Raw genomic sequence first — 26568 nt, 5'->3', positions numbered from 1 at the left:
CCCTTCCGTCTGCTCACTTCCGGCGCGCTCTCGCTTCTCCACCTTCTTCCCCGTCCTGCCCCGCGGCGCGGCCCGGCAAGGTCTGTGTCTGGGGAGGGGAGAGGCTGGGAGCGGCGTTCCCAGCAGCCCCCGCGAGCGACGTCGCTCGGGTCCTTTCCACGCCGTCGCGGCTGCAGTGGCCACCGCCCGGCCCGGGGACCGTGAGACGCTGGTTGCCCGCGGTGTGAGGGAAACTCGACGTGCGCCCCGCCGCCAGGATGGAGGGTCCTTTGTCCGTGTTCGGGGACCGCAGCACTGGGGAGGCGATCCGCTCCCAGAACGGTGAGGGTCTGAGCGAGGCCTAAGGCGGGCCCGCGGAGGTGCGCGTCCCCCTCACCCCCGCCTCGGCCTTGGTTGCCGTCTTCGTGGCTTCCCTTCTCTACCCCCCGACAGGGCCCCTGGGAGTGGTGGGTGGCCTCTCCGTCCCGCGGCGGGTCTCCGCCGAGGGCGTAGCGCGGTTTGACCGGATGCTGCGGAGGCCGGGGGCTGGGAGAGCGAGTTCCGCGCACCGGCACGTGCCGCCGCACCTCCAGTCCCTGCCGGCCGGGCCCCTGCGCCCGCCCTTTTGTTTCGGTTCTAGTCCAGAAAGGCGTCTCTGGGTCTCGTTTTACGGCCGTTAACCAGACAGAATTATCTCTAACTGCTTTGTTTTTGTATTATTGATGAGTGCGTGACCATAGACCGCTATTCAGATGACTTGCACATTGTTCAGTCGCTCAGTCGAGGCCCAACTGTTTGCGACCCCGTGGATTGCAGCACGCCAGGCTTCCCTCTCCATCACCAACTCTCGGAGCTTGCTCAAACTCGTGTCCATCGATTTGGTGATGCCATCCAACCATCTCATTCTCTGTCGTCCCCTTCTGCCTTCAGTCTTTCCCAGCATTAGGGTCTTTTCCAGTGAGTCAGTTCTTCGCCTCAGGTGGCCCAAGTATTGGAACTTCACTTTCAACATCAGTTCTTCCAGTGAATATTCAGGACTGATTTTCTTTAGGATTGACTGGTTTAATCTCCTTGCAGTCCAAGGGACTCTCAAGAGTTCTCCAGCACCACAGTTCAAAAGCATCAATTCTTCGGTCGCTCAGCTTTCTTTATGATCCAACACACATCTGTACATGATTACTGGAAAACCCATAGCTTTGACTAGACAGACCTTTGTCGGCAAAGTAATACCTCTGCTTTTTAAGATGCTGTCCAGGTTGGTCGTAGCTTTTCTTCCAAGGAGCAAGCGTCTTTTAATTTCATGGCTGCAGTTACCGCCTGCAGTGATCTGGGAGCCCCAAAGAATAAAGTTTGTCACGTTTCCATTGTTTCCCCATCTATTTGCCAGAAAGTGATGGGACCGGATGCCATGATCTTAGTTGAATGTTAACATAAGCGGTACTTAAAATGAGTTTATCTAGTAAACTTTAACCTGTTAAAGCATTTGTTGTTGAGTCGCTTGAAGTCACAGATCTTGTGAATCTTACCAGTTGAAATCAGTCAGTCTTACCGTTATTTGATAGATTATTGATTTTTGTCGTGGGCAAATTTGAAGTATAGTCAGAACATTCGAATTACTAAGTTTTTTTAAATAACTTTTTTTTTAACTTGCCAGAATCTGAAAAAGGCTGGTATCTTTTTGTTTTGTGTGGAGTGGCAGAATCTGCAGTGAGGACTAGTAGGTGATTATTTTTTCTTTAAAGCGATGAAGTGAGTACTCTTAATAACACTTGGTGTCTGTCTGCAGTTGAATTAAAACTGTATATTACTGGGTGCTCTCTCTCCTTACATTAGACTTTTGGTTGATTTTCAGATTAGGACAGATTAGATAAATTTGAAAATTCAGAGGCTGTCATTTACTTCTTTTAGACCGAAATGATTGTCTCTTGGGATCTTGAGTTTTCAAAAAAATTTTTTTGTATTTACAGTCATGGCTGCAGCTTCAATTGCCAATATTGTGAAAAGTTCTCTTGGTCCAGTTGGCTTGGATAAAATGTTGGTGGATGACATTGGTGTGAGTATATGTCTACACGTAGTGTTCATTACTTTAAAGAATAAGTTCATGAATATCTCACTTGTGTTTGTCAGAGTGCTGGTATTGGAAGGTATACAGAAGGTGAATGTATCATAACAGGGTTGGGCTAATTTAGGGGATAGTCTCTTTCTGTGGGTGATTATGTCATTTTTTTCTCCCCTGGAAATTTCTTAGGATGTAACCATTACTAATGATGGTGCAACCATCCTGAAGCTACTGGAGGTAGAGCATCCTGCAGCCAAAGTTCTCTGTGAGCTAGCAGATCTGCAAGACAAAGAAGTGGGAGATGGGACCACCTCCGTGGTAGGTAAAGACTGCTAACTGAGGACTAGTGTTTTTTTCCCCCCTAAAATCAAAGTTTCAGAAAATAAAGCCCTAACCATAAGTAAGTCATTTAAAGGAAAAAAAAAATGTTTTCTTTTTCTCTTACAACCTGAGGCGCAGAAGAAATTCCTAAAACCTTACCAAGTATTTAAAAAAAAACAAGATGTTTCTATATTTTAAATGCTGACAAGTGAACTCATGAGTTCAAATGGGAGTTTGAGAGAGTTGGTAAACATGATCAATAACATGATATAAACGCCTTGAAGATCACCCAGCACACTGATGTAGTAGAAACACTTAATATTTGATGAGGGGAAAAAATAATAATTTGCTGTCTTAAAAAAAAGCACTGGTTTGTGGGGAAATGTTTAATCTCTAAGCCATGGAAGAATGGAATCCACCTCTTCTGAAAGAATGATCTTTGCTAAGTAACTTGTACATGATACCAAAGCTTTTTAAATACAATTAATTTTCCCCCAAAAGATGCAGGCAAGAATTTTAAAGTCTTTTTGATTAAAGCGTAATTTTTGGTCTCCGTAAAAGGATGATTTTCTAAATAACAATCTAAAATAGTACAGATCAGGCATTTCCTGGTAGTCTAGTGGTTAGGACTCCCAAGCTTTCACTGCTGAGAGCCTGAGTTCAATCCCTGGTCCAAAAGCTAAGATCCCAGATGCTGAGTGGAGTGTCCAAAATAAATAAATAATTAAACAGTGCAGATCATTTAATTGTCAGGCTCTTCATTTAGCTTATGTTGAAAGCTATGTAAGCACTTCATCTTGAAAAGGAATGAATGAATCGTCTCTACTGTTCTACTGCAGAACTAGCTTATTCTAGTTAAGAGCCAGAACAGTTTGCTGACTCCTATCTGGCTTTATCCATTTCCATATGAGATACTGTGTAGGGTTATCTTTTTCTGATTTCTAATAAGGAGTTAATCTCTTTGCCCCTATCATTCTCATTATTATTATCTGATGTGTGTTAGTATTTGTACATACGTGTTGCCCATAATGTCAGGATAACATGAGAGCAATGGATGTTTTCTCTGCAGGTTATTATTGCAGCAGAACTTCTAAAAAATGCAGATGAACTAGTCAAACAGAAAATTCATCCCACATCAGTTATTAGTGGCTATCGACTTGCTTGCAAGTAAGATTGTTACATTCAGAAAAAATTTTATTTGTTGTTTGATGTAATAGTTTAGAGTCTCTGTTCTTTGAATTTTCCAGTTGATGACTATACTTTGATAAAGCTGTGTTTTAGTGTATGTGTAGTAACACTTGAAATAAGAACTAGGGCCAGTATCCCTTTTTTCCCATTTGACTACCACATTATCTCCTGATAGATTTTAGTGGCTATGCTTGTGGGATAGATAAGAACTGCCGTGATCTGAAGAGGGGGGATTTGCTCGTGTCCTCCTCCTATATGAAATGGCTGAACAGAGCATTGATGCCCTAAATATTGTGACACACTGATAAAACAAGATTCTGAGTAGTGAATTGTTTTCTCCCCCACACTTCAAACAGGGAAGCAGTGCGTTATATCAGTGAAAATCTGATTATTAACACCGATGAGCTTGGAAGGGATTGCCTGATTAATGCTGCTAAGACATCGATGTCTTCCAAAGTCATTGGAATGTATCCTTGTGATGGTCTAATAAAGTTTAGGCTTTTTAAAAGTAAAACCCTGTGTTAGTTTTTGTGCCAGATGATGCTGTATTGAAGTTGCCTATTTTCCTTTTTCCGCAGGGAAGGGTAATACAAAGTATTGTGAAAGTAGTGTGCAGATGGTGATAAACAGTTTTCTAACATTTCAGTGGCATATATCATGCTTGTTTCTTTGGTGAGATTGCTAAAGGGAAGTGCCTTTGTGTTACCCTTGATCTTCATGGGCGCCCGCTATCCATCCCAAGTCTCTTGTTTTCCTTAACTGCTGGCTTAGAAATGGTGATTTCTTCGCTAACCTGGTGGTAGATGCTGTGCTTGCTATTAAATACACAGATACCAGAGGCCAGCCTCGCTATCCAGTCAACTCCATTAATGTTCTGAAAGCCCATGGCAGAAGTCAGATGGAGAGTATGCTCATCAACGGCTATGCTCTCAACTGTGTGGTGGGATCCCAGGGTAAGGCTTGTGATTTCACTTTGTCATATAACCATTGTGCTAAAGGATAAAGCTAGCTGTTTGTGGATTATCTACTCCATCTTCAGATGAACTATCCAACATGTGTACTTTTATTCTTTAGTGAAGCCCAGAGATAAAGGAAATGGTACATCGTGTTGCCAGTTTCTTTGTAATGTAATTGCATATGATTAAGAAAGATGCCAATTAAAAGAAAGCACATGTGTTTAATGTCATGAGTGTTAGTTTATAATGTTAAAAGTAATAAAATCTAAATTTGTGTGTTTACCTATAACGATTTAAAATCTGTGCAGTTCTTTCTAAGGATAGGTGTGTTTTATAAAATATAGCATTGTTAATTGTAAAGGTACTTAATGTTATGTTCAATTTTAGGCATGCCCAAGAGAATAGTTAATGCAAAAATTGCTTGCCTTGACTTCAGCCTGCAGAAAACAAAAATGAAGCTTGGTGTACAAGTGGTTATTACAGACCCTGAAAAACTGGACCAGATTAGACAGAGGTACGTTGAGAGATTCATTTTTGACCTTGGGAAAGGCATGTTTGTAAATTACTGTCAAAGGATAAACTAAAAAGTCTAATGGGTAGCAGGGTTTGGTAGATTATGCAACTGGACTTTTTTTTTTCCAACTGTGAATATCTTCAGTCGCTCAGTCATGTCCGACTCTTTGCGACCCCATGATTGCAGCATACCAGGCCTCCCTGTCCATCACCAACTCCTGGAGTTCACCCAAACTCACGTCCATCAAGTCGGTGATGCCATCCAGCCATCTCATCCTCTGTCGTCCCCTTCTCCCCCTGCCCCCAATCCCTCCCAGCATCAGAGTCTTTTCCACTGAGTCAACTCTTTACATGAGGTGGCCAAAGTATTGGAGTTTCAGCTTTAGCATGAGTCCTTCCAAAGAACGCCCAGGACTGATCTCCTTTAGAATGGACTGGTTGGATCTCCTTGCAGTCCAAGGGACTCTCAAGAGTCTTCTCCAACACCACAGTTCAAAAGCATCAATTCTTTGGCACTTAGCTTTCTTTATGGTCCAACTCTCATATCCATGCATGACCACTGGAATAACCATAGCCTTGACTAGACGAACCTTTGTTGGCAAAGTAATGTCTCTGCTTTTCAATATGCTATTTAGGTCATAACTTTCCTTCCAAGGAGTAAGTGTCTTTTAATTTCATGGCTGCAATCACCATCTGCAGTGATTTTGGAGCCCCCAGAAATAAAGTCTGGCACTATTTCCACTGTTTCCTCATCTATTTCCCATGAAGTGATGGGACCAGATGCCATGATCTTCGTTTTCTGAATGTTGAGCTTTAAGCCTACTTTTTCACCCTCCTCTTTCACTTTCATCAAGAGGCTTTTGAGTTCCTCTTCACTTTCTGCCCTAAGGGTGGTGTCATCTGCATATCTGAGGTGATTGATATTTCTCACTGCAATCTTGATTCCAGCTTGTGCGTCTTCCAGCCCAGCGTTTCTCATGATGTACTCTGCATATAAGTTAAATAAGCAGGGTGACAATATACAGCCTTGATGAACTCCTTTTCCTATTTGGAACCAGTCTGTTGTTCCATGTCCAGTTCTAACTGTTGATTCCTGACCTGCATATAGGTTTCTCAAGAGGCAGGTCAGGTGGTCTGGTATTCCCATCAGACTTTAAAAATTAACATTTTTAACCAAAGTCTAATTATATTACCTAAACTGCCAGGGAAATTAGAAAATGTGGTGACAGTGTCTTAAGAGAGATTGGGGTAATAGATGAAAACTGACATTGTCAGGTACTAGGCAGTGCCTATGGTCTTTAACTACTGGTTGACATGCTAGAGAGCTAGTGTACCTTTTTTATTTTTTTGCTGTGCTGGGTCTTCGTTGCAGTGCGCCAACATTGCAATGGTTTCTCCTCTGGTATCTAAAGGTGTCCTTTTTTCCTTCAAAGGCCGGTCCCTTTAGAATAAGTGTGTGAGATCCTGTTCCCTTCTGCTTTTACAGTCTTGCTTCATTGATTATTCTTGCTGAACTGCATATTCAATACTGACTCTATTCTTCATTCCTTTCTAGATTCCTCTTGTAGCTCTCTTATCCTTAACTATTGTAAAAGCCTCTTGAATCTGCCTGCAGTGCAGGAGACCTGGATTCAATACCCAGATTGGGAAGATCCCCTAGAGAAGGGATTGGTTACCCACTCCAGTTTTCTTGCCTGGAGAATCTCATGGACAGAGGCGCCTGATGGGCTACATATAATCCATGGGGTCACAAAGAGTCAGACATGACTGAGCAACTAACACTTTCACTTCACTTGTAGCTCTTTTATCCTTAAATATAATAAAAAAGCCTCTTGTGTACACATCCTATTGCAGTTACTCCCTGTCCTTCCTCATTTCTGTATAGCCAGATGTTAGAAGAATGATTGGCACAAAAACTTTTTTGGTGTTTTATTTCTTATGCCCTTTTCAGCTCCTCCAGTGGAGAACCGCTTGCTAAGATCACTAGTGACCACTGCTGTGAAGCTCACTACACACATCCAGTTTCACTTGATCTTTATCAAGCCTTTGGCTACTTTTGAAAAACTTGGAGGTTGGAGCAGCATTTTGCTTCTGCATCATCTGTCCTGTGCCTGGGCCACTGCATCCTTTGTGCCGGAGACTTGGAATCTGTTTCTTGGAGCTTGAATTGATTGAATGTTTTTTAAGCATCTCAAAGTCATTATGTCTAAAATTGAACTTGTGATGATACCCCCAAATCTGCTCTTTGCTGTTTTAGTTAGGGACCCCTCTACTGAGGAAGAAGACTAGGAAATGTCCTTAACTCTTTTTTTTCCTTTTCTCTGCTAACCTATCAAAGACCACTTGATGTCTCTCTGTAAATCAAATCTCAAACTCACCCACTTTTCGTTTCCATTTTCTTGCCCAAGCTGTTCCAGGGGTATCAAGCTGGTCATCTTGGTTCCTGTCTCATCACCTCCAAGGCTGTTTCCCACACAGCAGCCAGGTTGATCTTACCCCTTGCAAGGCCAGAGCCTTTTGGAGGTTTCCCATCACTCTGGGTTAGTTCAGTTCCTTACCTGCTCTTTGCACTGTGGTCTAGCACAGCCGAAACCAGAATCCACCAAGCTCCTTCTCTAAGAGCTTCAGCCCCTAAGAGTAGAATGTTCCTTCCTCTGCCCAGAACATTCTCTGCCTGCTTGTTTTGACTGGCTAATTTTTTTTACTTGTTTTTCAGTTGGTAACTTTCAGAGATGCTTCTCTTTCCCCCTCAGTCTGAATTATGCTGTCCCTTGAGTTACTGCAGTTTGTCTTCCTGGGGCTTACCACATTTTCTAACTATGTATTAATACGTCTTAAAGTGTAAGGTCTGTAAAGGTAGAGGCTGAATGATTTAGTTTCATGGCTTTGACATACAGTATTTGTCTAGGATGTAGAGAGGTTTATTGTGAGGTTCATCTTTAACTCATTTCACTTTATAAAGATTCTTTGATCTTGAGACTTGCCTAGTGGTCCAGCAATTAAGACTCCAAGCCTCTACCACAGGGGACTCGGGTTTGAGTTCACCAGGGGGTCAGTGAACTGCAAGTCCACATGCTGCACGGTGTGGCAAAAGAAAAAAGATTCTCTGTTCTTTGAATAAGTAAATATTTATTGACTGTTTTTCAGATCTGTGTATCCCGTAGTTTGCCTGTAATTCCCATGCAGTTTCACCTGAATATCATGGGGGCTTCAGATTCACCTTGTTGAAAACCGAACTCTTTTTTTCTCATCTTGCCCCCAACCTGTTAGTATTTATTTCACTCCAGAAATCAATCGCTGAATCTCCCAGTCACCCAAGCCATAAGCTTTGCCTTCTCTGTTAAGGCCATCTGTTCACATCAGATAGACTCATCTCCAGTTATTGCCTCAGAGTGTATTCATTCTTTCATCCTTTGAAAACACAGATTGATACTACTACTCTCGCTTTAAAATATTAAAAAGAAAAAAAAAACTTATCAATTCAGACTCTGACATTGCTACAGAGTTCTTCATTTTCTGTTCCTACCTGGAGTTCCAACTCTGGACCCCTCAACTCCAGACCGTCAAGCTTTCCTTGTCCCCCTGCCAGCCTGGACACGTGGCTCTCGTGTGCTTGTCCTCCCTGCATTGCATTGTGTATTGCAAGTGACACTGGCCTTTGAGTTTGCTTGATGGTCTTGTCTCCCTACCAGGTCCGTCAAGCTTCCTTTCTTAGGCGCCATTCTTGGTTAGAAACTAAAGTTGGGGTGGGGAGAGCTAACTGGTATTTAATTCCTTGAATTTTTCTGTAAATTGGACTGATGTAAGTTCTGCTCATAGAAGGGAGAGACTCATTAGTATCATTTAATCTGTAGTTATTTTATGAAAAATATTTAATGGAAGTTCAAGCTTTATGTAATAGTAAAAATACAGAAGATAACTTTGGGTTACTACTCAAGTACTGCATTTTTGTAGAGAATCTGACATCACCAAGGAGCGAATCCAGAAGATCCTGGCAACTGGTGCCAACGTTATCCTAACCACTGGTGGAATTGACGACATGTGTCTGAAGTATTTTGTGGAGGCTGGTGCTATGGCAGTTCGAAGAGTTTTAAAAAGGGACCTTAAACGCATTGCTAAAGCTTCCGGAGGTATGTCTCCTGCCAGCTGTCATGTTCTTTTTACGTTGGATGGTAAGATAAGCAGATCCAGAAAACTTCCTTAATGCTTTGTGTACAAATGTGTGAAATCTTTTGTGCATTTTTAACTGGGAAAGTTCTTCAGTGTTCTTCACCTCGAAGTGACATCGTTCTCTTAGGATAGGATGGTTCCTTGAATGTCTTACTGTAAGCCTTAAACTTGAGATTATGTGTCACTTCTATGGTAGATTCCATGTTTCTGAATGTTTAAAGCAGGGTTGAAAATATTCACGAGAGAACAGTGCTTACAGGTGTTTATAATTATTTTTAATAGCAACTGTTCTGTCAACGCTGGCCAATTTGGAAGGCGAAGAAACTTTTGAAGCTTCAATGTTGGGACAAGCAGAAGAAGTGGTACAGGAGAGAATTTGTGATGATGAACTGATCTTAATTAAAAAGTAAGAGCTACTTCATACATTGTAAGGCTGTACAGATTTTATTATTGAGTAAAAACAGATCACCTTCCCATTTATTTGCTGCTATAGTCCTTCAGTGATATGAGCAGTTATACGCATGGGATAAAACAATACTGGGCCCTTGTAAATGGAGGTGAAGTTACCATTTCATCTCTTCTCCATGGTCTAGACATTGCTTCCCTGTCTAAATGTCCTGTGTAAGTAGTAGTGAATATCTTCATGGACTTACTACTGTTAAAGACTATCGCTGTTGTTTTAAATAGCACTAAGGCTCGTACCTCTGCATCGGTCATCTTACGTGGCGCAAATGATTTCATGTGTGACGAGATGGAGCGCTCCTTACACGATGCCCTTTGTGTGGTGAAGAGAGTTTTGGAGTCAAAGTCTGTGGTCCCAGGTGGGGGCGCTGTAGAGGCGGCCCTTTCCATTTACCTGGAGAACTACGCGACCAGCATGGTGAGAACACCCTGAAGCCTGTTATGGTTCATAAGCTGCTGCTTTGGGTTTTCTTTCTTTTGTGAAGACACCTCATTGTCTTTCCTCTTAGGGCTCCCGGGAACAGCTCGCTATTGCGGAGTTTGCAAGATCTCTTCTTGTTATTCCTAATACTCTGGCAGTTAATGCTGCCCAGGACTCCACAGATCTGGTTGCAAAATTAAGAGCTTTTCATAACGAGGCTCAGGTTAACCCAGAACGAAAAAATCTAAAATGGTAAGCATACGCTCCCTTTTTCATTGTCATTTGTGTATCATACACGGTAGTTTGGTTTTTCTTCTTAAACTCATTAAGGGGGTGACTAGTGATTACTAGCATTGGTGTGTCTTAGTTACCAAATGATTCCTCACCTCTCTCTAGGTAGTCATTTACGTACAGTAGGAAGGTTCCCCAGAAAGAGGAAGTTATTTTTGGGTGGTCCATGCCTATTTTTAAGCAGCCTCCCTTTAAGATACTAAGTGGCATTTAGAAATATTTGACTTCCACCTAGGCTTTCTACACCTCTTTCAGTGATGAATTTGTATATCCATTAGTTACTTAAAGGGATCTGCCCTCAGGTTTCCCAAGGTTAACATTTTAATGGAATAGCTGGCATTTGTAAGCCAGCTTTTAAAGGGGTAAAATGGGATGGATACGAATTACAGAAGAGGCTGTTCAATTGTTTTTTTCCTAAATTGCAGGATTGGTCTTGACTTGGTCAATGGTAAACCCCGTGACAACAAACAAGCAGGGGTGTTTGAACCAACCATAGTTAAAGTTAAGAGCTTGAAATTTGCCACTGAAGCTGCAATTACCATTCTTCGAATTGATGATCTTATTAAATTACACCCAGAAAGCAAAGATGATAAGCATGGAGGTTATGAAGATGCTGTTCACTCTGGAGCCCTTGATGCCTGATCTGTTTTATTTATGACAATGTTAGATGCAGCTTGCTTGTACCTCGAATATTACACATTAAAATGCAACAGGCTGCCGAGTCTTGTGTTCCTTATGAAGTGGGAGATAGTTTCCACCCTCACTTTGGTCCTCTGGTTTCACATGACTTAGTATTATTAGTAAAAAATGCAATTGTGGTTTTAGTTTAACTCAGCCGAATTAGCTGTTGGGCAGCAGTTTCACCCTCTCTGAACACACATTGCTATCCCCATCCCACCCCCAATGCACAGGGCAGCTACACCACGATGCCCACCCTTGCGCTCCAGTGTGTGTAACAGGGTGACAAGAATCCGACAGCCAGATGCTCCAAGAGGATGGCCCAGGGCTATGGCTCCTCCTTCAGTGTTGACCTGAGGGGCAGAAGGATTTGTGTCATTTATAGTTTTCTCTGGACATAAACTCATTAGTGTCATACCAGTAAACCACCTTCTCAAATTCTGTTTTTACTTCAGTTGCTTAGGAAGTGATTTTACCCTTGTACCATTCATTCTGACTAGTTTAAAGGATTTTAAATACGGGAATTCTTCGGCAGTCCAGTGGTTAAAACGCCACCCTTCCACTGCAGGAGGTTGCTGGTTTCAGTCCCTGGTCAAGGAGCTATCCCACAACAAAGATTTAAAATGCACTCTTTCTGTGGGAAGTGAACTAATGCAGATAAGTTTTTTGCCTTAGGAAGCAAAAAAATGTCACCTTCCCTGGAGTCCCAGTAGGAACCCACCCAGTGCCCACCCATTACTGTATGGCCAAGACTTGGGACATAGCCTGTATTTTGGTGTTGACAGCCTTAAAACTGGGGCTTCCCAGGTGGTGCTAGTGGTAAAGAATCCACCTGCACTGCAGCAGAATGCCAGAGACCTGGGGAAGATCCCCTGGAGGAGGGCATGGTAACCCACTCCAGTATTCTTGCCTGGAGAGCCCCATGGACAGAGGAGTCCATGGGGTCACAAAAAATCAGACACAATAGCACGCATGAACGCACAGCCGCATGCAATTTCTTGCACTGTGAACATTCATTTGCAAGTTCTCAGGATTGCTTGGTTATGCTTACCTTCTCTGGGTTTAATCCAAGTTCTTTAGCTATTGCAACAGAGAGGGCTGCAAAGGCTTCATTGATTTCAAATACATCAACATCCTCCAGCGACCACCCTGCTTTTGCAACCTAAAGGAAAGGTTAAATTGAACAGAGGTTAAAGAACTCAGGCGGAACCATTCTTTGTTGTAGATGTAAAAGCAGGATATATACTGTGTGATGAAGGATCTCCTAAAAACTGCCCAGTTAATCTGAACCAGTTACATTTGTTAGGTCCGCATGAGGTTATGGAGCACGTGATCCAAATGTTGGCTGCTCTTTTAGTAAAGAACAGCGAAAACTAGATGAATAAGCACATTTAAGGCTAATTGGAAGGCTCAGAGACACGCAGGTGAAACCTGATAGGAATAAAGATGAAAACAAAATCAAGCCTCGTCTCAGCATTTTGGAGTGGGAAGGATCTGAGCAAAGGTTTGAAGAAGACAGAAATAAAGCTTACAAGTTACGGGTGTGCTCCCATAGAGGTTTTGGCGACAAAGGACAGGTACCAACACTGAAAATTAAACTCACAGCTTGCTTTATTGCTGGAATTGGTCCTATTCCCATAATCGAAGGCTCCACACCTGCTTGTGCCCAGGAAACTATCTGTGCTAAGGGTGTGAGCCCACGGTTGCCAGCTTCCGACTTCTTCATAAGAACCACTGCTGCAGCACCGTCATTAATTCCTGTAAATAGGAAGCCATCCTCGTTAAGTAGCTGTGTCTACTTTCTCTAACACCAGGAGACGTGAGTTAAGTCAGCCTTAACACATCTTGGCAAAGTCATGTACTGTTAGGCTTTACAGTGTAATTAGAAATGGTAGGTTTGCCAATCTGATACAACTGATTACAGAACATTTCCACGGGAGAAAGAACAGGAAGATGGAAGCACTGGAGGACAGGAGATTAATGAAGTGGAAGAAGTAGCCCAGACATCACAGAAGGTAATCGGAGTTTCTGGTTTTGGAAAAGCACAAAGGTAGTAGATAAAATCTGATTGGCTTTTTTCATGTGTATGTCCCGTTAGGATACTGCAGGGAAGCCAAATCCATTTTTCGGTATATTATATATGAGTCTAATACAAAGAAACAAATGGTCAAACCTACATTTTTCCCTAAAGCAACTGAAATAAGATTTTAGAATAACTTGTACAGGAACCTCTTTGGTGGCCCACTAGTCAGGACTCAGTGCTCCCAATGCAGGGGGCATGGGTTTGATCCCTGCTTAGGGAACTAAGATCCCACGGGCCACAGGCACAGCCCCCCCACCCCCATCCAAAAAAGAAGAATCTTAGTACATGGTACTCCTTGCAGAAGATGGTATTCCCCAAACCGCCCTTCAAATAATCTAACCTGAAGCGTTAGCTGGGGTGACAGTTCCTGTTCCATCCATAAGGAAGCAAGGCTTTAGCTTAGACACGGCCTCCATGTTGCTCCCATGGCGAGGAAACTCATCTGTTTTAACTTCAGTAAGACCTGAAAAGAAAATAAATGACCCAAGATTAGTACAAAGATGGCAGTCAGGGTACTAGAAATGATGGATTCCTCAAATGTGATACAGAAAGATTCACATTTGGAAGAAAAATTTATTATAAAATACTTCTAATAGAAAAGTCCACAGTAATACAAATTATTGTGACATTATATTAGTACCGTCTTCAGTGTTTTCCATACCAATACAGCCCTTTCTGAGGAAGGCAGTCACAGGGAGTTCTTCATGTAAGAGGTTGCTAAGGTTTGGGGTATAGGTCTCGGCTGGTTATAGCTGATTGGGTCTAGGGTGTCAAAGCCAGTCTCTCACAAAGGCTGGACATAATTGATGTCAGTCAGTAAAAGAACTTGACCGTTGTGTTGGAGAAGAGCTAAGTAACCCCAAAAGATGACACCCTCAAGAAATATGAAGCGCACATAGAAGCAACAGAAATGAATGGACAGTCGCTTCTGAAGAGAGAACTGGTAGGGGCAGAAAGGTGGGCTGCTGCCTTCCCCGGGGGCCAGCACGCCTGTCTCGTTAACCGCTGTACCTACACAGCCTCGGGGAGACCGCGGGCCAGGAGAGCCTCCTCCCCACCTCATGTTCAGATCGACCCTGAATACAGCTTTTCTTTGCATCCTGAGAGACATAACTAAGATAACAATGCACAGACATTCCTGTATGGTATCCTTTGGACTATTAATGCTTTTCTTATAGACTAGTAATGATTGCCTTATAGACAGCCCTGTTGACCTTTAAACCTTTACGATTGACACACCCACCTTTTTTAGAAGATACAAAAACTGGTACGATCTCTTTGTCAAAATGGCCCGCCTTCTGTGCATGCTCTGTCCTGTTTTGGGACAGAACTGCAACCTTGTCCTGGTCTTCTCTACTCACTTGCCATTGTTTGGCCACATTTTCAGCTGTGAAAGAAAAACAAACATTTTCAGGACGGCTTCTGGCGCTGGCTCAAGCACTGATGGCCAACACCGGCGGGCCCGCTGGTGCGCTGAGACAGTCCTCTGTGGCACTCCTGCCTCCCGCCAGGTGTGGAAAGGTTGCAAGGATTCTTAAGAAGCCGTTTTCTTTCTTTGCTGCCTTCCTTCTGCTTTCCTTTCTATAAAATACCTTTCAGAAATTTCCTTCTTGCTGCTTCACCAATTGTTCCTATTTTTTGGCCCCATTTGCCTTCTCATTTGGTTTCTGAACCGTTTGATGGAAAGTTGTAGGTATCATGCCCATTTATCTCTAAATTTTAATGTCAGTGTATTATTTCTCCACAAGAAAAGCCAGCTTCTTACATAACCACAGCTACCAAAATCAGGAAATGCAACACTCATAAAATACTGTTATCTCCACGCTCAGTCTACAGTCAAGGTCCACCTGTTGTCCCAGGGATGCCCTTTATAGCTAATTTGTTCAGTATCATCCAATCCATGATCACACACTGCATTTCACTGTCAATCTCTTCAGTTTTTATTTGCAACTGGTCCTCAGCATATCTCCATGTTTCTTAACCTTGGTGTTTTTGAAGGGTAGGGGCCAGTTCCTTTGTCAGATGTCACCAATCCTGATTTTCCTGATGTTTCCTCAAGATTAGATAACACATTGGAATATAACATTAGAATATTCTAACGCATTAGAATATAATGTGGGAAAGTATTGGATGATGATATTTTTTCATTTTTACATTTTTTCATGTATCTTATCAGGATACATGTTGGAGTTTATCTCAGGTTATGTCAACTTTGCTCACTTGATTAAAGTGATATCCACCATATTTCTACACTGTACAGTATGTGCAGTGTATTAAGTGTGCAATAGCACTATAAAAAAACAATGTACATACCTTAATTTAAAAATACCTTATTGTTAAAAACACACTAACCATCATCTGAGCCTTGGAGCAAGCTATAGTGGTAGTACCAAAGATCAAACCTCCCTGTTTCCTATTTTGTCGATATTGTTTTGGCTTGCTGCTGATGCTGCAGCTAAGTTGCTTCAGTCGTGTCCGACTCTGTGTGACCCCATAGACGGCAGCCCACCAGGCTCCCCAGTCCCTGGGATTCTCCAGGCAAGAACACTGGAGTGGGTTGCCATTTCCTTCTCCAATGCATGAAAGTGAAAAAGTGAAGTCGATCAGTTGTGTCCAACTCCTAGCGACCCCATGGACTGCAGCCCACCAGGCCCCTATGTCCATGGGATTTTCCAGGCAAGAGTACTGGAGTGGGTTGCCATTGCCTTCTCCAATTGTTTTGGCTTATTCTAGGTCAAATGGTTATTCAGATCACCATAATGAATCAGATCAGATCAGTCGCTCAGTCGTGTCCGACTCTTTGCAACCCCATGAATCGAAGCACGCCAGGCCTCCCTGTCCATCACCAACTCCTGCAGTTCACTGAGACTCACATCCATTGAGTCTGATGCCATCCAGCCATCTCATCCTCTGTCGTCCCCTTCTCCTCTTGTCCCCAATCCCTCCCAGCATCAGAGTCTTCCAGTGAGTCAACTCTTCCCATGAGGTGGCCAAAGTACTGGAGTTGCAGCTTTAGCATCATTCCTTCCAAAGAAATCCCAGGGCTGATCTCCTTCAGAATGGACTGGTTGGATCTCCTTGCAGTCCAAGGGACTCTCAAGAGTCTTCTCCAACACCACAAAAGCATCAATTCTTCGGCACTCAGCCTTCTTCACAGTCATACATGACCACAGGAAAAACCATAGCCTTGACTAGACGAACCTTTGTTGGCAAAGTAATGTCTCTGCTTTTGAATATGCTATCTAGGTTGGTCATAACTTTCCTTCCAAGGAGTAAGCGTCTTTTAATTTCATGGCTGCAGTCACCATCTGCAGTAATTTTGGAGCCCAGAAAAATAAAGTATGACACTGTTTCTACTGTTTCCCCATCTATTTCCCATGAAGTGATGGGACCGGATGCCATGATCTTCATTTTCTGAATGTTAAGCTTTAAGCCAACTTTTTCACTCTCCACTTTCACTTTCCTCAAGAGGCCTTTTAGTTCCTCTTCACTTTCTGCCACAAGGGTGGTGTCATCTGCATATCTGAGGTGATTGATATTTCTCCCGGCAATCTTGATTCCAGCTTGTGTTTCTTCCAGTCCAGCATTTCTCATGATGTACTCTGCATATAAGTTAAATAAACAGGGTGACAATATACAGCCTTGACGAACTCCTTTTCCTATTTGGAACCAGTCTGTTGTTCCATATCCGGTTCTAACTGTTGCTTCCTGACCTGCATACAGATTTCTCAAGAGGCAGGTCAGGTGGTCTGGTATTCCCAACTCTTTCAGAATTTTCCACAGTTTATTGTGATCCACACAGTCAAAGGCTTTGGCATAGTCAATAAAGCAGAAATAGATGCTTTTCTGGAACTCTCTTGCTTTTTCCACGATCCAGTGGATGTTGGCAGTTTGATCTCTGGTTCCTCTGCCTTTTCTAAAACCAGCTTGAACATCAGGAAGTTCACAGTACACATATTGCTGAAACCTGGCTTGGAGAATTTTGAGCAGTACTTTACTAGCATGTGAGATGAGTGCAATTGTGTGGTAGTTTGAGCATTCTTTGGCATTGCCTTTCTTTGGGATTGGAATGAAAACTGATCTTTTCCAGTCCTGTGGCCACTGCTGAGTTTTCCAAATTTGCTGGCATATTGAGTGCAGCACTTTCACAGCATCATCTTTCAGGATTTGGAATAGCTCAACTGGAATTCCATCACCTCCACTAGATTTGTTCGTAGTGATGCTTTCTAAGGCCCACTTGACTTCACATTCCAGGATATCTGGCTCTAGGTCAGTGATCACACCATCGTGATTATCTGGGTCATGAAGATCCTTTTTGTGCAGTTCTTCTGTGTATTCCTGCCATCTCTTCTTAATACCTTCTGCTTCTGTTAGGTCCATACCATTTCTGTCCTTTATCGAGCCCATCTTTGCATGAAATGTTCCTTTGGTATCTCTGAATTTCTTGAAGAGATCCCTAGTCTTTCCCATTCTGTTGTTTTCCTCTATTTCTTTGCATTGATCGCTGAAGAAGGCTGTCTTCTCTCTTCTTGCTATTCTTTGGAACTCTGCATTCAGATGTTTATATCTTTCCTTTTCTCCTTTGCTTTTCACTTCTCTTCTTTTCACAGCTATTTGTAAGGCCTCCCCAGACAGCCATTTTGCTTTTTTGCATTTCTTTTCCATGGGGATGGTCTTGATCCCTGTCTCCTGTACAATGTCACGAACCTCATTCCATAGTTCATCAGGCACTCTATCTATCAGATCTAGGCCCTTAAGTCTATTTCTCACTTCCACTGTATAATCATAAGGGCTTTGATTTAGGTCATACCTGAATGGTCTAGTGTTTTTCCCCACTTTCTTCAATTTAAGTCTGAATCTGGCAATAAGGAGTTCATGGTCTGAGCCACAGTCAGCTCCTGGTCTTGTTTTTGCTGACTGCATAGAGCTTCTCCATCTTTGGCTGCAAAGAGGGCGCGCTAAAGCGCAGCCGAGAGGAGCCACCCCACATCCGAGGTCAGGGGCAGAAGCCGGGAGGACCCCATACCCGAAGGGCGGCAGCCAAGACGAGTTACCTCACGTCGGAGGTCAGGGGCAGCGGCAGAGAGTACCAGACTGCGACGGCGCAGGAACGGCCTAGAGGAGCTACCCCGCATCAGAGGTCAGGGGGGGCGGCCGAGAGGAGATACCCGGCATCCGAGGTCAGGGGCGATGACGAGAGGAGTTACCCCGTGTCCGAGGTCAGGGGCAGCGGCCAGGAGGAGATACCCCATGCCCCAAGCCCAAGGCCAGGGACGGCGGGCAGGAGGAGCTACCCCACGCCCCCACCCCTGAGGCCAAGGGCGGTGGACAGGAGGAGCAACCCCACGCTGGAGGCCAGGGGCTGTGGCCGGGAGGACCAACCCCACGTCCAGGGAGCCATGGCTGCGCGGGCACAGGAGGGCCTAGAGAAGCTATCCCACATAGGTCAGGAAGGGCGGCGGTGAGGAGATACCCTTCGTCCAAGGTAAGGAGCAATGGCTGTGCTTTGCTGGAGCAGCCGTAAAGATATCCCACACCCAAGGTAAGAGAAACCCAAGTAAGATGGTAGGTGTTGCAAGAGAGCATCAGAGGGCAAACACACTGAAACCATACTCACAGAAAACTAGTCAATATAATCACACTAGGACCACAGCCTTGTCTAACTCAATGAAACTAAGCCATGCCCATGGGGCAACCCAGGATGCGCGGGTCATGCTGGAGAGATCTGACAGAATGTGGTCCACTGGAGAAGGGAATGGCAAACCACTTCAGTATTCTTGCCTTGAGAACCCCATGAACAGTATGAAAAGGCAAAATGATAGGATACTGAAAGAGAAACTCCCCAGGTCAGTAGGTGCCCAATATGCTACTGGAGATCAGTGGGGAAATAACTCCAGAAAGAATGAAGGGATGGAGCCAAAGCAAAAAGAATACCCAGCTGTGGATGTGACTGGTGATAGAAGCAAGGTCCGATGCTGGAAAGAGCAATATTGCATAGGAACCTGGAGTGTCAGGTCCATGAATCAAGGCAAATTGAAAGTGGTCAAACAAGAGATGGCAAGCGTGAACGTCGACATTCTAGGAATCAGCGAACTGAAATGGACTGGAATGGGTGAATTTAACTCAGATGACCATTATATCTACTACTGCGGGCAGGAATCCCTCAGAAGAAATGGAGTGGCCGTCATGGTCAACAGAAGAGTCCGAAATGCAGTACTTGGATGCAATCTCAAAAACGACAGAATGATCTCTGTTCATTTCCAAGGCAAACCATTCAATATCACAGTAATCCAAGTCTATGCCCCAACCAGTAATGCTGAAGAAGCTGAAGTTGAGCAGTTCTATGAAGACCTACAAGACCTTTTAGAACTAACACCCAAAAAAGATGTCCTTTTCATTATAGGGGACTGGAATGCAAAAGTAGGAAGTCAAGAAACACCTGGAGTAACAGGCAAATTTGGCCTTGGAATACGGAATGAAGCAGGGCAAAGACTAATAGAGTTTTGCCAAGAAAATGCACTGATCATAACAAACACCCTCTTCCAACAACACAAGAGAAGACTCTATACATGGACATCACCAGATGGTCAACACCATAATGAATACAATAATGAAAAGACAGTTGAAATATTGCAAGCCTTGTGGGTGGATGAAAACCTGATTGTGTACTGCAACGAATACAGAGTTTGATACCAGAAGTACTAGCTTATCTCTGATTTTGCCTTTGCCACAAAGCCACTATTTGTGAGCCCTGTTTCTTCATATGATAAAATGAGAGATTGACCCAGAGGAACTCTGAGGCTCTTCCCACCACCAACTTCCCGACAATCAAGGAGTCACAAAGGAGAGAGGGAATATTTCCCCAACATCAAATGGGAACTATCCCCGTCATCATGGATACAAAATGATGAGGACTCGGTCCCTACCCTTAAAGTGGAAAAGCACCTGCAAAACCAAATGTTAGAGACCTTTTAACCTTTCTACAGTCGGGATGTTTTCAGCCGCGTCCGCCTGACCTGTAATGCCCATGTGATAGTTGTGGAATGCGTCAGTGAGCCCGTCACAAAGTATACTGTCAGCCAGCGGTGTTTCCCCAATCTTGACTCCCGTCCTCAAGTGAACCAAATGAGGAGCCTGGAAACAAGAAATACAGATGGATTAGGCGTGGCTGTAACTAGTCCTCTCCTTAGGCTCCCCTCAAAACCATCCAGTGGTTCCTCAGTCTTCACCGAGTCCCCCTTGTGACCTTTCTCCATTCCAGCCCATCTTCCTCACCACCGAGGGCCCAGGGCCTGAAGACCCCTGGAATTAATAGGCTACTCCACCCCACCTGCCCTTGGAAACCCACCTGTAACTCTCTTCCCTATGCATTTGCAGCTTTCCATCAAATAAACCTGTGAATATTGTCCTATTTCTTTAAAAAGCTCATTTATTCTTCCAAAGCAACCAGCAATTTGTTACACAAAGAGCTGATCAATGGGCTTAAGTGATGCTAACAATGTGTTCCTTATTTCGATGGGACGTACAATGCCTAGAGTGAGAATAATCAGGTTGCCTGATTAAGCGATGGGGAGAGATTTCTCAGTGGAGGGATTTCAAAGGATTTCCTTTTGAAAGTGAAAGTCGCTCAGTCGCGTCTGACTCTTTGCAACCTCATGGACTATACAGTCCATGGAATTCTCCAGGCCTGAACACTGGAGTGGGTAGCCTATCCCTTCTCCAGGGAATCTTCCCAATCAAACCGGGGTCTCCTGCACTGCAGGGAGATTCTTTGCCAACTGAGCTATCAGGGAAGCCCCCTCTCAACTCCTACCAACTCAACAGCAGCTAGAAAGGAAAGACTGAAGAGTCTGAAGATCTCTATTTTGAGTCCTGGCTCTGGACCTCAGTTTCCTTAACTGTAAATTGGGAATAAAGCCCAAACCAAGGGCTGTTATGACCGCATGTGTGAAAGCACCCCATGAAGCACCACACAGGTGCTGCTACGGCCCCACCAGAATCACTCTGCACTTGCTGCGCTCACCCTGTCTCCTCCCAGGCCTGAGCAAGGAGGGCTGAATCGGCCTCTGCCCAGGGGTTCCCCAGGGGAGACCTTGAATTGCTGCAGGAAGCAGGGGATACACGTTTTCCTTTTCCCCCACTGTGTCAGTGGGAGGGATGGAACTTGGTGAAGCCAATCCCACCTGGGAAGCCCACTGGAGATGGGCACCACTCAGTGGGTCCTCTCTTCCACATTGTGTACCTACAAAAGGTCGACAGGCTGTGGTCCCCAGGAATACCCTTTGTCCCGTGCAGGAAGGTGAGCGCAACATCTGGTTTTTGACTTTTCCTCACAATGAGAAAGAAATGTAAAACTAAGGACATCACACTGGTTGACCAGCTTTTTCTTCACTTGAATTTCCCCATCACTGTGAATAATTAACATGCAGGCAGGGATCAAGGTTCGATTCAAATTTTTCTTGCTCCCTGTTTGGTTCCAGCTTTCAGACCATCAGTCGACCCTGCTGTGGCAATGCACAGAATTCCTCAGTGAGTGGTCGGGGGTGCCATCTCTTCAGAGGCCTTACCTTGCTCATATTTTCCATGCCTCCTGCAACAACAATGCTGGAGTCTCCTATCCTTATCGACTGGGCTGCGAGGCACACGGCTTTCAGGCCTGACCCACAGATCATTTGGCAGCTCCATGCAGGAACAGAGTAGGGGATTCCTGCACCCACACTGGCCTGTCGAACAGGGTTCTGCCCACAGCCTGGAAGAAGAATCACAGAGGCCACTCAGCAGCCAAAGAGAAAGACAGCATGTTGGGATGAAAGTGCATGCAGAGTTCAAGAGGCTGCCAACTGGGTCTCCGGCCACTTCCCAGCCAAGTCAAGTTCCTGAGAGAGGCAGAGAATTGTATGGACCTGTCCCGGTCTGACCCCTGAATACATATTCTCTTGCGCTGTACCATAGAAACTTCATGAATATAAGCTTCCTCCTCCACAAAGTTATTAATACTGTAAGAAGGAACTGTCTTCTTGATCTTTTGCTTGATCTTTTGATCAAGTGTGTACTTGAATGAGCACACATGGAAAAAAAATAGGGCAGAAATTTGGCATTATTCCTGTTTTTCACTAGGGCTGTTTGCTTTCTTCATCATGGCTTAAGATACCTGGGAGGGTAAGCGTGCACGTGTGCTCATTCGAGTCAGTCGTGTCCAACTCTTTCCAAGCCTATGGCCTGTAGCCCACCAGGTTCCTCTGTCCATAGGATTCTCCAGACAAGAATCCTGGAGTGGGTTGCCATGCCGTCTTCCAGGGGATCTTCCCAACCCAGGGATTGAACTTGCGTCTCCTGCGTTGCAGGCGAATTCTTTACCCCCTGAGCCTCCTGGAAAGCCCGGGAGGATTAAGAGGGTTAAACCTCTACTAAGGTTTAACCTCTTAGTAGGAAGTTAAACTTAGGAAAGTTTCCTCTACTTAGGAAACCTCTACTAAGAAGCACCTCTTTACTTGCTTAATATTGATCACACCATGATTAACTGGTTATATAACAAGACACGTACAAAATCAGAACTGACAAATATTTTTCCACAATTCAATTGTGGGCACTTCCTTCAGGGAAGGAAGTATGTATTTATTCATACATGCTGCTGCTAAGTTGCTTCAGTCGTGTCCGACTCTGTGCGACCCCATAGACGGCAGCCCACCAGGCTCCCCCGTCCCTGGGATTCTCCAGGCAAGGACACTGGAGTGGGTTGCCATTTCCTTCCACATAAGTATGTATAAATAAGTATGCATTTATTCATAATCCCCATCTTTAGGTGCGTGCATGCTCAGTTGCTCAGTGGTGTCTGACTCTTTCCAACCCCATGGACTGTAGCCCACCAGGCTCTTCTGTCCATGGGATTTTTCCAGGCAAGAATACTGGAATGGCTAGCTATTTCCTACTCCAGGGGATCTTGCTTAGAGTTAAGAAATGAGTGCCAAACAGAATTAATTAATGGTCTGCATTTAGCAGAAAGTGAACTCAGTGAGAATTGAGGATTTCCATCTAACATGAACATTGTTTGTCAGTTGATAATGTCTGGTGCCGGGAGCCGGTGAGGCATTCCACTCGTGACAAAGGTCATGAGGAAGGAGGCTCAGCATACGCAAAGGCGGGATCGAGCCTCAGGAGTCCCCCGGATATTCTCGAGCATGTGCCCCCCAAAAACCAGAGTCTGCCTACTTTATTGCTTTGTGCTCTCACCTCTGACTTTACTGGGGGCTGTCCCCTATCACCATCTCGCTCTCTCTGTCAAAGAGTTAACTTACAGCTCCAATTAATAAAGTTCCTGGGCAATTAGGAGTGTTTAAATCCAAACCCCTCAGATGGCTCTCTAACTCGCCTGACAAGTTACCCGGACTCCTACAGCTATGCATACGATTGTTTACAGTCTCACGGGAAGCTTAAGATATTCAAATAGCTTAGAGCCTCTCAGAGAGTTAGAAACTGTCAGAATAAGACTAGTAAAGGATTTCATTGATGAGCCAATGCTTGTTGCCAAGTTTTCACATCCCCTGAATTGTATCCTTGAATGTGTATTAATTAACATAGTTGGTATGTAGAAAAAATAAGTAGTGGCCTTGGTGTTAGTAACTTTAGACCCTTAAGGTAATAAATTCTTTCCTTTGTTGTAAACCCATTACACATCCGCCCTATAGGAATGCAATTTTATCTTCAGAAGATGGCGCCAAACCTTAAAATAATTACTCTAAGAGAAGATAAGTCTTTGTTGATAAGTCCTTGTCAAGAGTCATAAAATGTTAATAGGCCTTCTGGCCAGAAGATGATGTAAATCACCTAAACCATTTGTATACGATAAATTTGCAGGAAAGAAACCCTGGTTTTTGATAAGGATCAAAAACTGCTGACTTTGCATCCCCTATTATCCTCTATGTGTAACTTAGAGTATATAAGCCCCTGTTAAAAATAAAGCTACGGGCCTTGCTCACCAGCGCTTGGTCTCCCCATGTCTTTCTTTTCACATTCTGGCTGAAGTCTCCATCTGGAGCGCGGAACCCACCATGCTTACTAATTATGCCTGGGCTTCTAAGACCCACTCGAGAAGGTGTCTAGGGTGGGGCACCTTCCACTATTCGAGAGGGCGCCTGCGGCCTACTTAAGTGGTGCAAACTTCTTGTCTTGAAGTTTTATTGGTCTCCCGCGTAAACCAAGCTACTCAGCCTCTTTTCTCCACTGAATTTTCCTACTGAGCTATCCTCATTCTATTACTCTTATATCTCTAATTAGCATATAAATAGTCGCCTAGGCCGTCTCTCCTTCGAACACCCTGCATCAGCCGGGGCAGGACCCCGGCAGTCTGGAGTGCAGCAGTTGCTCAGTAAATATTAGTTACACAACGGTGGAGGGGACCGGGGCTTAAAGAGTAGGACAGATGTGGGTTCAAGGCTGTGATCCTGTATTCGTTACTCAGTCTCTCAAGAGGAGAAAAGTGATGTGGAAGAGGTAACAGAGAAACCTGGAGTGGAGGACCCTACGGCAACGGAACAAGTCTGAGCTTGGGTCTGGGAAAAAGGAGGCAGTGTTCCAAAAAATGAGTTAACACCTGAGGGTGTGACTCAAACACTTCAATGCCTTGGAAAGTCAGGAGAAAAGTAATGTGCTTCAGCCTTAAAGCCCATGAGGACAGAGTGAAAAAGGAGAACTAGGAAGAGGAACTAACTACAAAACTGCAAAGTAAATGTACAGAAAAATGGTTTGGGTCTCGGATACAGTAAGGACAAAAGTTGGCAGTGAGTGTGACACCATTATCACTAGGAATAATTAGAATTTATTGTGCTTCTGAATGAGCACTAGTTATGGATAACTAACTTGGAATTGTCAGTGGGTGTGGGCCTGTAAACCTAGTGGGAATCAGAAGTGAGTTGGAACACTCCTGAGATTCATCTACAGCAGCCCCTCCAGGGGTGATGCACCCTTCTCTGGGAGCCACCCACCAGGCCAGCACAGAAGTGAACCCGGTGCAGGCCAAGGACTGACTTGTGCTGGTGGAGCCCTGTCCCAGCACCCAGCACAGAGCGGGACACAGAAGAAGTCAATGCATTTTTATTGAATGTGAGAAACTAGGGAAATACAGAAGGCCCTGCATCCTCTCCCATACCTCAGGCTGGTCCTGCCTCTAAAGAATGAAAAGGCAGCGGAGGACGGAGATGTAGGATCGACCAGGAAACGTATATTAAAGACCCTCGGGTTAAGTTGGAGAGAAGCTACTGATGGGGCCTGGCAGAAGGTGACAGGAGACATTCTAATAGATGAAATGCATAGAGGCAAGAACACATGTTTCTGTGTGTGAAGTAGGGAGCAGGGGGAGGAGAGGTTATTGCTTCCAATAACCCTAATCTAGGCAGTTACCTGCTGCCAAAACGTGTCCAAATATGACCTCCGAGACCTCTTCGGGAGCCACAGCGGCCCTTTTCAGGACCTCTCTGATGACAGTTGAGCCCAGGTCATGAACAGGAACGGTGGATAAGGCACCATTGAAGGAGCCTAGAACAGAAGGGAAGACGAGGTCGATGGAGAAGGGAGCCTGGGGCGCTGGGGGAGCCGGCGGGCCGGTGCTTTTTCCCTCGGAAAAGACGCCCCACTACGGGCAGAGAGAGGAGCGCGGGGGACGCGCAGCAGTCGAATCCCAGGCAGGCAGTCCCGAGTGTGTGCGGAGAAACTGCGGACCCGCGGGAAACCTACCCATTCACTCCCCCAAATCCGAGCTTGATGGGCGCGGGCAAAAGCTTCCCTAACAAAAGAGGGCGCCCACTCCAGCGTGCCCAGGGCCTTTGAAATCTATATACCGCTAAGGACATTAGGACAATTCTAACTCTCCTTTTAAGCTACGCAACCCCCTTGCCCGGCGTCCCCCACCCGCCCCGCGCCAACTCAGACCACCCAGCGACCCCGCCCCCTGTGGCCACAGGGCTGAGATGGTGCTTCCCGTGGCTGGCCAATCAGGGGGCTCGCGGCAAAGCGTCTTTCCCCGCCAACCAATAGGAGGGCAAGGAGGCGCGGTGGCCCTACCCAAGACGCCAATCAGAACACTCAGATGAGAGCGAGCGAGGAATGGGCAGGGAAGGCAGGCCGGCCGCAGAGGCGCGAGGCGCGGGGTTCTGAGCGTCCCGGAGGCCCTGTGGTGGGTGGGTTGAGGGTGCGGCGGAAGGCGGTCCCCACGAGCAGGCCAGGCCTAGCTCACGGCTCAAACCCCACGCCAGGTCCGTCTTTCCACTCACCTATGATGGTGCGCGCCGCCGAGACGATGACCACCGGGTCCGAGTCTGCACTCATCCTGCCGCACAATCGCCTCTCGAGCAGCTCCTATGGGCCCCAGAACAGCCGGCTTAGTGAACCAATGGGGCCAGCTCCGCCGCGGATATACCGCGCGGCAGGGCGGGGCCTCTGGCAGCCCCGCCCA

At 45.1% G+C, this 26568-nt stretch overlaps 2 protein-coding genes and 2 non-coding genes across 5 annotated transcripts; 3 read left to right on the top strand and 1 right to left on the bottom strand.

Annotated features, from left to right (window-relative positions):
* The first annotated feature begins 17 nt into the window (after positions 1–17).
* On the top strand, positions 18–11081 carry TCP1 (t-complex 1). The gene is made up of 12 exons (XM_061428455.1): positions 18–321; positions 1947–2032; positions 2228–2356; positions 3429–3526; positions 3904–4014; positions 4319–4500; positions 4891–5017; positions 8971–9146; positions 9469–9592; positions 9874–10066; positions 10158–10321; positions 10786–11081. The coding sequence occupies exons 1-12, from the start codon at positions 258–260 to the stop codon at positions 11000–11002; spliced, it is 1671 nt and encodes a 556-aa protein (XP_061284439.1). The 5' UTR covers positions 18–257; the 3' UTR covers positions 11003–11081.
* On the top strand, positions 3689–3825 carry LOC133254516 (small nucleolar RNA SNORA29). The gene has a single exon (XR_009738696.1). It is a non-coding gene; the product is annotated as a small nucleolar RNA SNORA29 (small nucleolar RNA).
* ACAT2 (acetyl-CoA acetyltransferase 2) lies at positions 9608–26568 on the bottom strand. Of its 2 annotated transcripts, none has more exons than XM_061428457.1 (9): positions 26387–26568; positions 25518–25652; positions 21689–21870; positions 20138–20255; positions 14365–14508; positions 13462–13584; positions 12642–12796; positions 12090–12200; positions 9608–11391 (listed from the first exon to the last, which is right to left on the bottom strand). In XM_061428457.1, exons 1-9 carry the CDS (start codon positions 26439–26441, stop codon positions 11221–11223), a joined length of 1194 nt encoding a protein of 397 aa, XP_061284441.1. In that variant the 5' UTR covers positions 26442–26568; the 3' UTR covers positions 9608–11220. The 2 variants fall into 2 exon arrangements, with proteins under 2 accessions (XP_061284441.1, XP_061284442.1); XM_061428458.1 differs by lacking the exon at positions 26387–26568 and adding an exon at positions 25851–26379.
* LOC133254514 (small nucleolar RNA SNORA20) lies at positions 9656–9785 on the top strand. Its single transcript, XR_009738694.1, has one exon. It is a non-coding gene; the product is annotated as a small nucleolar RNA SNORA20 (small nucleolar RNA).

Source organism: Bos javanicus, chromosome 9, assembly GCF_032452875.1.
Source record: "Bos javanicus breed banteng chromosome 9, ARS-OSU_banteng_1.0, whole genome shotgun sequence".
Lineage (NCBI taxonomy): Eukaryota > Metazoa > Chordata > Mammalia > Artiodactyla > Bovidae > Bos > Bos javanicus.
Note: the sequence above shows the minus strand (reverse complement) of the source record. Positions and strands in the feature narration are given on the sequence as shown.